General features: G+C 46.5%; 1 protein-coding gene across 1 annotated transcript in view; it reads left to right on the forward strand.

Annotated features, from left to right (window-relative positions):
* The first annotated feature begins 628 nt into the window (after positions 1 to 628).
* LOC147754451 (uncharacterized) overlaps positions 629 to 16,259 on the forward strand; it is a 31,625-nt gene continuing 15,994 nt past the window's right edge. Inside the window, exon 1 of the mRNA XM_086976008.1 lies at positions 629 to 4,135. Within this exon, the coding sequence (XP_086832134.1) occupies positions 3,008 to 4,135 (1,128 nt within the window). The 5' untranslated portion in view covers positions 629 to 3,007. The remainder of the gene's footprint in view (positions 4,136 to 16,259) is intronic.

The raw sequence follows: 16,259 nt of genomic DNA on the forward strand, positions 1-16,259 counted from the left end.
TTTGTCGACATCATCCCTATTAGAACTCACAGTGGAAGAGCGTCAGAGTTACTGCTGCTGCCAATACAAACACGACTGCTTTCCAAAGAGTTAAATCCTGCTGACGGTGGGATCCTTGATGATTATTACACGCCGGCTGCCTCTATGGTTTCGGCCGTTGCCGTGCCGTAATGAGACGCTCACTTGCTGATTGATTGGGTTAATTGTTTGATTAGTACTAAAGGAAGCTGTTTTACCGACCGCCTGAGGCACGCTAGAATCCGCTGACATCAGCATAGCGTTATCTGGTCACCTCCGTTCATCGCTGTTTATTGTACGTAGCATTTCTACGCCACACGTAAAAAAAACTCGTGGTACACGCGTGAACATCGGCTTTTTTCAAGGGGAAGGGGAGGGGGGAGGAACCTTGCCCCAGAGCCACAGACACAGGCGGATAGACAGACAGACCGACATACTAACAAAATAGAACGACCGATAGAGATAACCTAATCGCGCGAATGCGATCATAAAGCTGATCGACAGGGGAGTTAACGTCATCGTCGTCGCCAGCAACCATAAAATGATGTCCCACATGTGGTTCATACTTCCACTACCGTCATCGCTACTGTAACCTGGATAGATGCTACTAAAATAAGATAAGCCGAGAACCCTCCAACAATAGAGATTATAAGTTCAAGTGCGAAGACGACCTCATCACTTGCAACCCCCGTCGCCGGTGGAGACTAGCTGTAGGCTTAGATCATCATTATCATCTGAACCCTCATCCTTCACTTTCCACCCTCTTCCCTTATACAACACTGCATTTCTATTTGAATAATCCCGCTTGTGTGACTCCCCGCTGTTACGTCGGCCGGCGTACTTCTTGCCAACAGGGCCAGAGCCCGGCTCTCTGGAATCGGACAGCCTCCCTGATACTGTTTACCGAGTCCACCGCCGGGAGGAGCCACGGTGGTCGGGAAGGAGGGCTCTTCTCAGAGAAACTCTGCGTAAAGCCGTCAACGACAAGTAGAGCACCGTGGAATGAGCGGCCGGGGCCCGTCCCGATAAGCGACTACCGCACGGCGCGAGCTTGGACTCCGGCTCGATGCTAGGGGTCACCATAGAGAAAACTCCTACCAGCACTTAGGTTTCCATCTCTTTCTCGCACCCTTTCTCTCTTCCCGGCGCTCTCTCTTTCTTTGGTTTTCTTGGAATACTCTTTTCCTTAGAGGAGTATCAGACTGGTTGCAGTTCTTCTGCTGAGGCGGCTTTGGCATTGGGGTAGTGGCAAAAAAGCGTAGGTCGTCGTCGGCTATAGCTGGGAGAAGAGATTGGGAGGCATCGCCAGGCTGCTATTGAGCAGACGCGCGGGGGAAGAAAGAGATAGTGTGTCATATAGGGGGTACTACTAACGCGTGCTAGTCGCCGATAGTGGACGCGTGCCACCGAAGAGGCAAGCCCTGAAACCTTTGAGGGAGCGAAGGAAAGAGAACGAGGAGGAAAGATATCGAGAGCAAGGGGAGAGAGAGGGGTTGAGCAACCTAAGGAGATGTGGGGGAGTGCGGGGCAATTCAGGAACCCGCAGGAGAGCACGGCTCCGAGGGAGAAGGCAGGAGCAGACACGAAGGGCGTCGCGCGAACGAAAAAAGGCTTGTTTTGGAGTTAGCGGTTCTGTTGTTGTGCTCAGGAGGTCCGCTGTGGAGTGCGTGCAGTGGCAGAAGCAGAAACATCAGCAGCCACCAGCCGTACAGAGAGCAGCTGGAAGAGGCAGCAAGCAGCAACGAGCTGTAGCGGAAAGGCACGAAAGCTGACTGGTGAACTGAGCTGGCGAGCAGCACAGACACCAGCAGCAGCAACAGCAGCTGGACTATAAGATCATCCAGCAGCCGAAGGTACACTGTTGGGTTACCGCCAACAAGATTCACTACAACTGTTATTACAATCATTACGTTACGAATAATACGCGCATCGTTCGGCAGCCAGTCTGAGTTAGGCTTTCACCTGCCTGAACCAAATCGAGTCAGATTGAGTAGCCACTGATCACCAAACAGGCAGATAAGCAGGTAGGCAGCGGGTAAAACAATAGCAGCGCTGCTGCTGCCTACCTCAGTTAGTTTTGTGCTGTATGCCGCACGGCATCGTGCCGAAATCAGTTCGTCGTGCCCATCATCATCACCATCATTGGGGGTTGTTGTGTTTGGTGTACAGTGGTCCGTGTGGTGTTCAGTGTTTTGTGAGGAAAAAGAGAGATAGGGAAAGAAAACAGGCCGACGACAACGACAGCAGCAGCAGCGGCTGGACCAGCAGCAGCAGCAGCGAAAAAACAGGCGACGACGAACAAGCTTCTCCACGCTAGAAGCGGAACAGTTCCTCTATTCACATCATTCATTCGACTACAACAGATTCTATCAATACAACAAACACGATTGCTCGACCATCACGAATAGAATATCTACTATACAATAGCTACAAATGCTAGCCTCTTTGGTATAATACGGTAATCATTTTATTTGGCCTTATACTACTACTCTACGAATACACCGCGACGGCTGCACAGATAGAGTCATCTTTATTTCACTCGGTCTGTTTACTATCTGCCTGGGTGAGTGTGTTTGCTTACGCTGCGTCTATTAGTGGCAGCGGCTACGGCTACGGCGACGGCTTTTGCGCGATATCTGAGCGAACTTCAGTGAGGTGATCGTAGAAAGATAGAGGGAGTGCGAAATCAGCAGTAGTTAGAAAAAGAAAACAAATCAACGATAAGCAGAAGAAATAGTAGATCGAACGTGCGTGCGTCCGTGTGGTTATCAGCCGATCGGAGTGTGGAGTGTTGTGTCGATTGGTGCTTTTCGTGAGATTCGTTCACGAGGAATCGCCAGTGTAAAATATAGAGAAGAAAAAAGATATTGAGTATCAAAAAAAAAAATAAAAAAGAAGATCATCCAATCCCGTCTTGTTGTCGTATCGCGTCTTGTCTTCTTGTTTCGTAAGTCGACCCAGTTGGCCCGGGAGCCCGGCAGAGCGGCGAATGCCTATGGGGGACTACGGAAGCCTGACCACAGGCGAGGTGCGCTCGCTGAGCCCCAGCTTTCCACAGCCACAGGTCACCTCCCCGAGTAGCCACAACAGCCATGGCAGCCACTCGTCACAAAGCCCGTCGCAGAATGGCTCGAGCGGCACTCCTGTCGGAACACCTGGCGAAGGCCGTCCAGGCGCCAGGGAGACAAGCGTACAGAATTCGTTGTTCTACGATGCTGACAGCGAAGCGCTATCGGTCGCGAACGGTTCCGTGGGATCGGTAGGTCTCGACGGTAAATGCAGCGTCAAGACCGGCGTGGGAGGTGTTGGTGGTAGCGGTGGCGGCGGGGGCGAGCCAGATGGCTCTGACGAACTCTGTCCAGGTGGAGGAGTGCCGGGTCTTGGAGTGGCTGGAGTTCCAGGCGCGAATTATTGGTCAAGCCTGGATTGCTCATCCAGCGATCAGCTGACCGGCAACGCCATGAACTCGATGAACGGTGGACTGAACGGCCTCAATGGAGCGCTCAGCCCGCAGGCGATATTTCAACGGCGAGCGATTACCGGTGGCGGCGGTAGCAACGGCAGCGGAGGCGGTGGTAGTGGTGGGGGCAATGGGGCAGGCGGCGGAGGGGGGCATTCTAGCCCCAGCTCGCTCGTTGGCAATATGTCGGTGTGTTCGAATGGTACGGGTTCGATGGCCGGCCTTGGCGGGTCGCAGGGTTCGCGACTAACGGTGAACACGTCCGGGTCTTCGAACCTGTTCGGCGCCTACTCCGACTGGTCAACCAACAGCCAGCACGGCGGAGGACAGCAAACAACAGCATGGTCATCGGGCAACGGGCTTGCATGGCCCCCACAAAAACGGCTGCTGAATTCGGTAAGCTCGGTGTCGAGTTCGCCAGGTGCAAGTGCAGGCGGTACAGGTAGTGCAGGTGGACTGATCAAAAGTCCAAGTCAGCAGGCCGTGGGTCAGCCAACTGGCCCAAACTCAACTTGTGCCCCAGGACCAAAGGGTAGCATTATATCACCATCGAAATTTCGACGCAGCACCACCCTGCCTATGACGAAACCCGGATTCCAGTCGTTTGCCGATTTTCAGGACCAGGACCTTAGAAGCCATGACATCATCAATTTCCAGGTTAGTATTCAAAGAGAAAAATGTGAAAAGGAAAGACAACAAAAGCAACTTGTTTAGTACTTGCGTGCCACGTACCGGCTGTACTGTCATGTGGATGTGATTTTGTGAAACAGCTATATCGTAACGGCCGTACGTCTGTACTTTTAGATGTTTTCGTTTCGTCTCCTTTCACCTGTCGGACGCAATTCATTCTAAACGACAAAGTGCTTGCGCTATTTTCGTACAACGCCCGCGGTAGAGGGCCAGTTGCCAGCAGGTGTATCATTGGCCTAAACGGTGCTCTCTCTGGTTTTTTTCTAGTGTGGCAAAACGGTAGAAACAACAGAAGGTTGGCCCTGTGACTCGTGTCCCTTAGGAATCTCCCACCCTACACAGTTTTCAGCTACAGTTTATTTCCGTTTTTCTATCCACCCACTCGTCCTCCCGTCCAGCGTGCCTATCCTACTCTCTTCGAAAAAGCTGGGTGCCTTTCCTTTAAATTTAATACTTATTTTCGATTCCGGGCTTCTTTTTTCCTGACCGGAGGCTGGCGGGATTTCCATACAATTCGTGCCAGGATTCGGCAGGGCGCCACCCTCACTCATCTCCGATTTTCCGCCTTACCCGTTTCTTTAGGTAACTGCTTCGCCGTCTTGCTCCCTCTATCGTAGAGCGGGTGCGGAGGCGGCTACCCAGTGCTAAGGGATGCTTTTTAACAACACCTACTGAGGTACTTTTTATTTTAATATCTATGATAATCAGTTGTTTACGAAGAAGCAACGAGACAAAAGACCGACAACAATACTTCTCAAGCTCAACAGCCATAGCTGTAGTAGTACAAGTAGAAGTAGTCATAGTGACGGAAGTGGTGATTGCGTCCCTCACGAGCGAGAGTGACCCAAGAAAAAGCAGAAAAGAAAAATAGAGCGTTTGAAAGCGATCGCGAAGCTTCAAACAGTCCAGATAGAGACGGAAAAATTGCGTGACCTGGCGTTCGTATATCTGTCTGTCACTGTCTCCCTGTATGTCCGTAGTTCTACCGACAGAAAAAGCGGAAAGCATCAGTGCGAGAATCAGTCGGCCGGCCGTGTGAATGCCACTGATGAAGAGCTAGCGCTGCAGGCGTACGCACAACCAAGCGATTGGTTGTTGGGCACTCTGTACCCCTTAGATGAAACAGCTATCTCCTCCAGATGAAACAGCTATCTCTACTAGCCGTCCTGATCCGCCGAACCGCAACAGGCGAAGGGTTCGTATATTGACGCGAATTGCTGCTACGGCTTGAATGTACTGTGGGAATATACTTGCAGGAACGGAACAGTAATCGGCAACATGTATACTTTCATTACTCGCTTCTTACCGCTCCCACGGAATAGGACCGAGTGGTACAAATTCTCTGGTGGGCAAGCCAGTCGACCATCTAGCTAGATAGGGCAAGCTGAAGTTAGCTGCTTCTATCTGGAGTGACATGCCTTCGGTTTCGGCGAGTCTTTAGTGAGTCTTCGATGCATTAGTCGCCATACGCGTAGGACGTGTATCCCTTCCGCATGCAGCGGTACCCTAGCACCGTCCCCATATTTCTCAGACGGTTGTGTAGAGCACTGAAAGAGACGGGCTGGGAGACAGAGTGCACGGGACATGAGCGCTCCAATATTTGAACCAGATCTCCTAGGGTAGGTGCTTGATCGAGCTGAGCAGCAGCAACCAGAATTGAAGACGTGCGTCGGCTTAAAAGTTTATTTAATTTCGATATTCGATTCGAGCCTAGAGTGAATGCTGTAGTAGCAGTGTTGGCGACCCGACTAGCAGTAGCATGGAGTATACGCATCGGCAAAATCGGCTGAAGTCAACTTTACTTCGACACTGTCGTGGCAGCCACCTAGAGAGCGGGCGAACGATCTAGGTGAACCCCATGGATGCCATTGCCCGTCAACATTTTAGCTTGCCGCCTTTTCTGCGCGGTCTCTGAAGCAACCTGCCGCTGCTGATGCTACAGCAGACGCCGCTGCCATCGCCAACCTCTTCTTAGAAGCTCCGAACACACTTACGTTTCTCAGTGCCTCTTATCCACCACTTGTCCGTCGAACCCCAACAGCTTACCTTGGCTAGCCCCGTCATCGAGGGCTCTCGAACTGTGTATTGAAGTCCTGCTTCAGTCGATCCATAACGGAGGATCTAAGGACCTCAACGAAGTTTACTCAAAAAAATTTAATAAGGTAACGTAGCCAAGCCAAACACTTCTGTGTGTTGAGCTGGCTGGGAATATGGCACCCATTTTTTCAGCAGGCGTACATTTTACGTTACACGATAGAACTGCCTCGCACAAGCAGCTCTCGTTGGCCGGGCGGACCCGAGCGGATTTTAACGGGAAGACGAGTAGGGTGCCCGTTCGACGCATCGGTTTAGCAATGGCTGAAGCTGAGGGGCGTGCGTTGGAACAGCATAACCCCAAGCAAAAAACAGAAAAATAGAGCGAGCACCCCACAGTGTTATAACTGTTGCAGCCCCACAGATGCAACGCTGCGTACCGATGGCCCAAAGGACTTTTTGTTCGTTAATCTAAGCCTCAAAAAGATAGAGGCGTGTGCGACCTCTTTTTAGGCATTCATTTATCCATCAAGCTGGTTTGAGAAACGGAAACAGCGGTAGCCATGCCGGTTGTCTAGCCAATGCGTATTAGGCAGGAACCGACGTCCAATAGCTCTTGTTCGTAGACGGGCCCTGTCGCACCTGACCGCGCTTCGCGAAATCGTGCACGGTCGAGTCAGAAAGCGAACGATTGTGTTAAGTGTTCCAAAACATCCTCTGCCATTTTCGGAACACAATGTCGGCTTGACTAGCCCCCAAAAAAGAATGAACATATTCTCCCACTTTTCTGTGTCGGCCCTTGCGTGAATTTCGCATGTTAAAAAAACACCAGGAAGCATTAATCTCTCCTTATAGTCGCTTGATGGATACGCTTAAACTATGAATTTTATGATACCAGATACAACTATAGCGCCCTTATGAACGACGAAGTCGGTAATCGCGTGCTAGTCTTCATGGTGCCAGTTGTGCTGACGAATACCTCTTCCTAATAGTTGCGCCAACTCGTTTATGCTTTGCTTTCTGTGTCGTTCGAACATCACTATGACGAGCTTGGATAAAGACAGGTCGTTGGATTGTAGAAACTTGGCCAGCGGTAGTGGCCGGTCGCCAATAGTTGCTTGTCTATTCGATGGAAACCGCCGGTTCCTCCCCGTCAGATGTTGACTAGCGGAGGCACATATGGAAGAGTGGTCGAATCCTCTCTGTCACCATCTATATTAGTAGCCCTAATTATCGCAGGAGCCGTTATCATTAGTGTGGTCACTGACATGCGTCTGTCGCGTTCCCTACTTTCATCCAGTTTGCCCGTGTCCTCCCTGATCACTTACTAGAAATATGGATCTTTGTTTTCGTTGGGAAAGCTCATTTGGTCCACAGCTTTGCACCTCGGCAGTTCTAGAGCTCGGTCTTTCAGTTCATTGATCGGTCCGGCAAGGACGGCGCACATGAGCATGAGTTTCAATGGAGCAGTCTTCTGGTCTCCTGACATCTTGGGCGTCTTCTAATGTCAAATTTTTTGGAAGAAAGTTGCCAGGTTTTTGCCATCTACTCGTAGATCGGCTAATCAGAGGTACGATGGCGTGCCGGTGATATGAGTGGACCACCAATATGGCCAGGCTCCTCATTGCCCTAAGCCCAACCCGAACTGCCTTAGTGGCTGATGGAGACGAGGGGAAGCAACGGTGGCCAGGCCTCCTCCTACATAACACCCTTCAGCTGGTGAAGTAGTTGACTACAGGAACGATGTTGTTGGTCGGCGGTTTATTATTCACTGAAACCCACACAAAAAGCGAAGCAGAACGAAGAAGTAATCGCTGCGCCGTTGGTCGAATCAGGCACCAAGTTCACCTATTTGAATGACTGGCTTCCAATCTACATTATGGACGAACCGGCCGCCTAACCGAATGCGATGGAAACCGTACACGATCTTTAATAATTGTACTTGATAATTGAATAATTGAAATGAAGATTTGGTTAAGATGAAATTTCGATCGGCGTTTAAAATTTTCATTTAGATTAAAAAAAGCTTATTAAAACGAATCGGATTAGCTTAGGACTCAAAACGACTCAAGCGGATTTCCTAAATATAAATTTGATTCTTCAGATTAAAAATGATCGCCGACTCGAAGAGGAGATGTCGGCCGATGAAAGGAGAAAATAAGTTAACTGATATGTCTGAAAGCATTTGGACATAACTTTATAAATCGAAGTAGCGAAAATAACTACAGGAAAATTAACTAGGCTGGCCTGCGAAAAGCTTTCGAAAATGATTTGCGGTTCGATAGAAAATACAGGGCTAGCTTTATCTACCTACATATATATATATATATATATATATATAGCAGTTAAAACATTATTTGGGCCGCGTCCTGCCTGAACGTACTAAAAAATCGTTCAGAATACGCAAAACATTGGATGAACACCATACACGATACCTAATGAAACATATCAAACAGCACGATCATGATATTGTTGTATCTGTTGTTGCTAGCCAAGCGATGTCTTACAAAAAAAAATAGTAATCATTACTTCAGAGACATTGCTGGTTTACTTCAGAGTAAACCAGCAATTAGCGCATCAACTTCAGTCCCTTTCCCACAACGATACCACGTTGCGAATTATGGTATACATTGTTTTCGGCCTGTTCCTTTTACCTTATTCACAGGGGATTTGCTAGAATTAAATAGACCACCTTACACACCAATGTACATATACTGAAGAGGAAATATTGTCTCATTGTTTTAAGCTCACGAACGATTGTAGCAGTATTAAAGCAGCAGAGCACCCCCATACATCTCCCCTTTTTCGTGTCCTCTTGCCAGCTTTCTACGCTGATAAAAGCATCGACATAAATTGGCAGACATTTGTCCAGATATCGCTATACGCGCAAAGTGTGCACATACGAACATAACTGGAAACTCACAGCTCGATCTGTGACAGTCTGTACCAGTCGATTCTATTGAAAAGCAACGATTGATAATGTTTTATGGTAGGTAGTGGCTGTTGCCGGCGGTCTGTTTTTTGTGCCAGCCCAGCGGCGAGCCAGCCATCGTATTTCCGCCGTAGCCTAGCAACATTACGCCGTGGCAGATCACGTCGAGCAGCAGCTGGCGAAAGAGCGATGGAGAGAGACCAAGAAGCGGCCAACGAAGGCGAGGCAACGTATTATCTCGAGTGAGTTTCTAGCTATCTAGCTGACTAGCTTTAATGGCTAATAAGTCGAAATATTATAGTGTAGAATTTTCGATTCTCCCAGAACTGCATTTTGACTGTCGTCGTTTCTGGACCATGAGCTGTCCAGTAACTCTGGTGGACACCGGATCGTTGGACGAGTCAAGACCTAAAGCTCGAAGCCACTGAGCCAGCCAATCAGAGGTTGTATTATATTATGAACTGATCCTATATAATACGTCAAGGATTCGTCGCCCTTTTCGCAAGTGAAACGGATGGGAGATGGAGCACAGAAATAGGTCTACCTGTTTTCGTCCTTTTTCGTCATCATTTGACCGCGTGCTAGTATTGGCGGTGAAAGGCAGAGGAAACGAGGATGAAATGGAGGTCAAAGAAGTCTATCAGTTGCTATAGTGGAAGGCACTAAAGTGCCATTAGTTGGTGCCAGTGATCTTGCTGCAGGCTCGCATAATGTCCATATATGTGTATCCACATATCTTTGCGTACGTAGCATGCGGGAACGCCAATCCGCTCCTGCACGAAGGCTATGCTATCTACCGTTGTTTCCTGCACGCACAACATGCGGCACCGACTCGCGATGGTCGCTACACCAGACATATGTATATCAGACAGAGAAAGAGTGCCCAGTAGAAGCAGTGGGCGGGACATCCTTTGACACGTCTTGTCTACAAAGGGCATTGAGCTCTATAATTAAGAGCGACAATTAATTAGATGAATAAAGAGAAAAACGGGAAGTGATTCGTTCCGTTGAGAATCGCGTCGTGTTGTGTTATGCTGTGCCTCACGCGAACAGCTAACTAGGTAAAGCGAGACATAAGTATACCCACATCGTAGGCGCAGTTCGAGTAACGAGCACGCACGCATATGCCTGAGTGCAGTGAGGCGGTCGGATGTAGGACGCAAATGCAGGAAAAAATCGACAAAAAAAAAAAAAATTAGGCTATATAGAAAAATTAAGCTATATAGAAAAACGACGGATTCACTTTTCCAACCAAAGCCTTCAGCAGAAATTTACAACAAAAGCTAAATATACGTAGCACTGCTATATACATTTTACATAGATGTGCATTGAATGTATAAAAAAATTTTCAACCTTTTCGGATAACGTTCAGCATTAGTTCAGAACACATGCCAAAGCCAGTCGTGCAGGTGTTTGCTTTTGTGATATATTGTCCATCGTCATCTAGCTGACAGTTCATCATGGACTTTTCATGTTAAAATTTTAGGCTCTTTAGGTCAAAGTAAGTAGTACTTTTAAACAAGAAACCAGGTCTAGCGAATGGGCCACAACCAAAAGAGAAACGGTTCTCAGTTGAATTAGAAAATGATATGGCACACCATCGGGGCTGTGTGTGTGTGGTCGGGCTTTGCCCCATGCAGCGAGATCACATTACAATTTCGTTGACCCCTAAACGACCTTCTTACTAATTGAACTGGTCGGTGTAGTTACTTCACATTGACATCCTTGCCCAACAACCGTTTCACGGTAACTTGAAAACTCATCATTCATTGTCTCGCTGAATACACCTTGTCCTTTATATATCTAATCTGTCTAGAATAGGATATTAGGAGTAAAAGCCCACCTCTTATCGTCAGTAATAAGCAATAAGTTGACAGAAAAAATAGCTTTTTTTTTTTTTTTACTCTATTGGTAAGGGAACTGCACCGCAGTCACAGGGTAGTTTGTTTAATCAGTAACTTTGTCTCATATAGGAGAATCTGCTGAGCTACCCCCAGCGTTTGTTCTGCGTGTAAGAGGGAGTTTTGTTAGTCACCTTTAAACTGCTTTAGCATGAAACATATTCCTTTAACTTATTCCATGAAACAGATTACCGTTTAGAGGAAAACTTTCGATATGGGAAACGAATTTGTCAAATGCTTCATACACACCGGAACAAAAGGCGACATTTTTTTAGAGCGATGGATACCTTGCTCAGAATGTAAATGTTGCCTTTTTCACAATGGCCATTTGAAATGTAAACACATCGAAAGTCCGTGTGAATATTGATATCCTCATGAAACGTCTGTGTTGATAAAAACATGCAATCCGGAAAGAAGTGGTGCCGAATAAATAAATGTCCGCTATATGTATGTTAACGTTATGAAATTTCCATATTGACCATATGGAGTCAAATCGATCTGATCAATTCGCCGAACAGTAAATCCATGATGTTGGGTGTTTGAAATGCCACATCAGTAGAGATTCTGTAAAAACGTAGCGGCTTCACAATATCAAACCAAGTCGACTTCGTATCTGATTGTGTGTATGATGTATCGGTATACGACAAACAACCCGTAATTTACATAACGGCATAGAATACATTAAGCGTATGTGCTAGTGTTGTGAAGTATCATAGGCTGGATAACCCTTATCTTCTCTCGAAGAACCGGGAGGCGGCTAATTCGTACCCTATGACTAACTTAGTCATTACGGGTTATAGAATGGTAGTGCTGTCATACTGCTGTTCGTAGTGGTAGCGGAAAGTTTGTAAAATAATGCTATAATAATTCATCTCCTGCGCTATTAAAAGGGGCCGATCAGAAGTCAAACGTTCCGCGACGACGCGCTATTTCCGTATATTATAATTTGCCACTATTTTATTAACCCCTTTCTATTAGAGGAACGGGGGTGCTCCACTGGGGTCGGTGGTCGTCAGTTTATTTCTAATACGAATTAACGGAAAGGGTATAAAGTAAACATGTATTATTTCTCGATCACTGAGAATGATACGTTATTATTTTATTTTAGATATAATCACTACCAGTATGGTTTAGTCAGTGGAAGAATTATAGAAGAAACTATCAAATGGTCCTGTAAGCCTAGCCCTATGTCCTGTGCATTCACATGCGCTGAAATCGTCGACATTTCCGTGTATAAAGTCTGCCGCGCATTGATTATCAATGGCTAATACCAATAGATGATAGCCTGAACACATATCGATGAGAAGACTTAGCGAGGTTTTATCAATAGCGTTTTCGTAGAATACCGAATGAACCAGAAGAAGAGCTCAACAAGAAAAGGAGTAAAGAAAAATCTGAAATAGTAAAGGCGAATTAATTAAAAAATTCACAAAATAAAATTGTTTACATTAATCGTCAGTACTCTGTCGTCGTCGTCGTCGTCGTCGTCGCTCCATGCGACATGACAAAATAATTGGTCCTATCTCAGCGCAGTATCCATAAATCCATAATAGATATATCTTGCGTTATTATTTCATGTTATATATATATATATATATATATATATATATATATATATATATATATATATATATATGAAATAAAAGTTTTCTTTTCATCAAAGAAAACTTGCATTTTCTATAACTTCGCTTATGGTTTTCACCTCTGCCGCAGCCGCCGCCCTCGACTTTGACGACAATAGTAACAATCACAATAACACGAACGCCACCTAGTCGTAGACCCGCACAATATTATATATTAGGCACAATATTAGGTTGCTGTTGCTCTTCGGTGCTGAGTATTATCCGTTCTTAACGGCCTGTGCTAGCATTAAGGAAGCACACTACAGATCGTTGCCTGCTAGTCAGGCACCGGAAAATGGAAGGGAGCGGATAGCCTAGAGGGACGACATGGGATTGGAGAGGAACTAGGGAAACAGGAGGAAGTAAGGGCAATGGGATCAAGATCTAAGCAGTAGACATTGCGACGGCCACGTTGTGACGGGCCAGGTCGAGCCCAGTCAGGATCCACTCTCGTATGTTCGGTCGGCGTGCGATTGGTTGTTAGCTGCCGTTGGACTCTAGGTCCTCTTCGAGACTCGCTATTCGCTACCTCGTCAACTTGTTTTCGTCTGGTCTCAGAAGTATCGAATGTCATTGCGGCGCGCTGTTGACGCATTCAGTCGCCCCCTCCACTGCTACTGAAGCTTTCGTTGCCTCTTCGTACCCGGTCAGCAGCGCCATTGTTATTGGTTCCATCACCGCCTTTACCGTGGCCACGGTCGATTGTTTGCAAGCGCTTTGCCGCAGCGAGCACGAAAGAAGTAGCAATCGGTGATATTCATTATTTGCTTCTCTCTTGTTTCGGCCGCTGCTCTTTCCGCTGTCACGAGCTGCCGGTCTTAACGCAGCTACAGCTCCGCCGTCCAGCGGCGTCGCACTTGGCCGGGCCGTAGACACGTGGCGTCCCATAGCGTCGTGCACTCATGCAGCGATACATAGTTGTGAGCTTATGCGTTTGGCAAAACAGGCCGAGTCGTTTATATCTCAATGCCTATTCTTATCTTTCTGCCTATCGTTGGCTTGGGCAATTAGTCAGCTAGCAATACGGACGACTAACGCACTAACAATACCGAGGCCTGTTCGCTGTGAAAATATTGAATAGTCCGTGTGTGTAGCGGTAGTGCCGGAGGACTGCGGCTCGTCATTGGGGCGAGAGAGAAAGCTCATGATCACAAAGGAGAAAGGACGGCCGATTCGAGATCGGAGAATTATTATAAATAGGCGATGCCATGAAGATGAGAAGTAATACGTATGCAATATTGAGAAATAGAATGACCAGCTGGAATGCCTGATTGATCGAACAGCCCATAGCAAAAGTTCGTCATAACAAACAAAGATGCAAGAGTCTATCGTAACGTGTTATGGCATTGATCTAATGTCTATATGTGTGCGTGTTGACACACAAACGAATTGAAGGATCGGACAAGCAAAAATTTGTCCGACCAGCCCATTTGTACCTGCTGAAACCTGAAATGGGTGTTTCGGAAGGACATCTTATGCACGTTTCTATCTATTTCTAGCCAAGAAAACTAATCGATTTATTCGAAAAGCTCTTATCAGTAGTCATACCAATCCAGTAGAAAACCAGCAACGGGTTGTAGCTTCCAATAAAGCTCTGTCATCAGTTTACCCTTGACCTAGGGCATACAACAACTGTACAATATGTTGCCAGAAGACGCTTGTTGGTTGAATAGAAGAAGAATCTCGTATATTATATCTGGACAGATAGCTGACCTAATAGGGTCCTGTCACAGCGAACCAGTTTAGGATTACGGATATTCATGCTGCAACCCACGCAACAACATAAGCTCTTGCCATACTTACTAGAAGATATATCCAGGAAGTTCGAAATAAACTGCGATATGTTTAGAGGACTGTTGCTAACATCTCACACTGTTGCTGCGTCAAAAAAGCCCACTTTGTCTGAAACAAAACTACAAATTATGGGACTATGGAAATGCTTGTTCGCTTTTGACATATGAACGAGGATCAGTTATTGCCCAGTCTTAGCCCCACCGAAATTATAAATTTCCAGAATTGCTTGTTTGCAACAACACAACTGAACGTGAGACTCTTGAAGAAACAAAAACCAGTTCTTACTCATCAGAGCGACAGGAACGCGGTAGGGAAATGGCTACGAGAATTCTACAAGTACTTGAAAGGATACAAAACAGGGATCTGTGATAATGTTGGTGCTTCAATACGCGATTTAGCCGCTAAATTTAACCTGGGAATGAATGTTATGGCTCGAACCGTTTACGACCTCATGTATAAGTTTTGTACTACTAAGATCAGACAGGAGCTCCTAGAGTACAACAATGTTAAGGAAGCCGATCTGTCGACCCGTTCCTAGGTTCTCTTAAGCGCCGAACAGCCGACCGTACCTGATCACTTCAGCGATGCAAAAATACATACTGTTGCCGTAGTGCCGAACCGATCAGCAAAAAAAACCGCTGGCTTACCCAAGATGTTTCCATTGTACGTAAAATTAAATTTCCAGCTGGTGCTCACGTTTGAAGTGTTTTGTCCGGCCGAGAAGAGATCAGGCCGCTACAGTTATCTCAGAAAGACGTGTCCGTTAGTAAAGGTTCTATCTGTATGTTCTGTAAAATTGTAATTCAACGAAAAATAGCTGCTGTGCCAAATGGTAGGATGTAACGTGTTTCGCGTAGGCAGGGAACCTACTCATAAGAAACGCAAGCTAGCCCATGTTGGTTAGTGACAGTTCCGAAACGACGATTTATATACATAAGTGCCTTTTAACTCAGCGGTGGGTCAAATAAATCTGTATGGAGCGTGGCTGAAAGAAGCTGTGCCATAATAACGTCGATTATTATATTAAACGTCGATATTATAGCTATTAAGAAGACGCTCAAAAGTATGATTAGAAATGTTATCAAAAATGAGTTTTTTCGCTTATCAAATGTTCGACTGGCATTAATTGTGGGAAGATAACAGCAAATTGCCTGAGAAGATAAACGCGCAGTGCAGAACGCGAAGACAATTTCCTGATGGTTTTCTTGTTTACATACTATTAATTGAAATAATAAAGACTAACAATGTGGTTACTGGGATGAACGCGGCATAAAAGGTGTGCTTTCGTTTGAGACTGCATCTACATGTACGTACTCATAGCCATATGCACATACGCTTAAGGTAGAGCGGACCAATATGATTCTTTTCAAGAATAATACTCGCGTCCATACGCTTCGAATTGTTAAGGGCACACACGCTGTCACAATGGTATCGAGTCAAATGTATATATATATACAGTGACACCGATCATAAATAATAGTGTGCATTTGAGTACCAGAGATACTACCAACCGTGGCGGTTCTATTTAGCGTTGAAGCTGCCACCACGCTCTGGTAAGCTTCTCCACCTCTGTGGAGTGTGTTCATCCAATCACTCGTTTTATTGAATATAAGATTCTACTAAGGACGTTAGTATGTATGTACAAGACGAACACTCGAGGCCAGAGCCGATGCTACCGATTCGACCCGGGGTTTCGGGGCCACGGTGCATACTTCAGCCGAGGGCTGAGCGCTGCGGCAATCCCATTGATAGAGACGTTTTTCGCAGCCGATCACCGGGAGGAACAAGCGCGGCCTTAATGGCTCGTA

Source organism: Varroa destructor, unplaced genomic scaffold (assembly GCF_002443255.2).
Source record: "Varroa destructor unplaced genomic scaffold, Vdes_3.0 BEIS01000007.1, whole genome shotgun sequence".
Classification (NCBI taxonomy): domain Eukaryota; kingdom Metazoa; phylum Arthropoda; class Arachnida; order Mesostigmata; family Varroidae; genus Varroa; species Varroa destructor.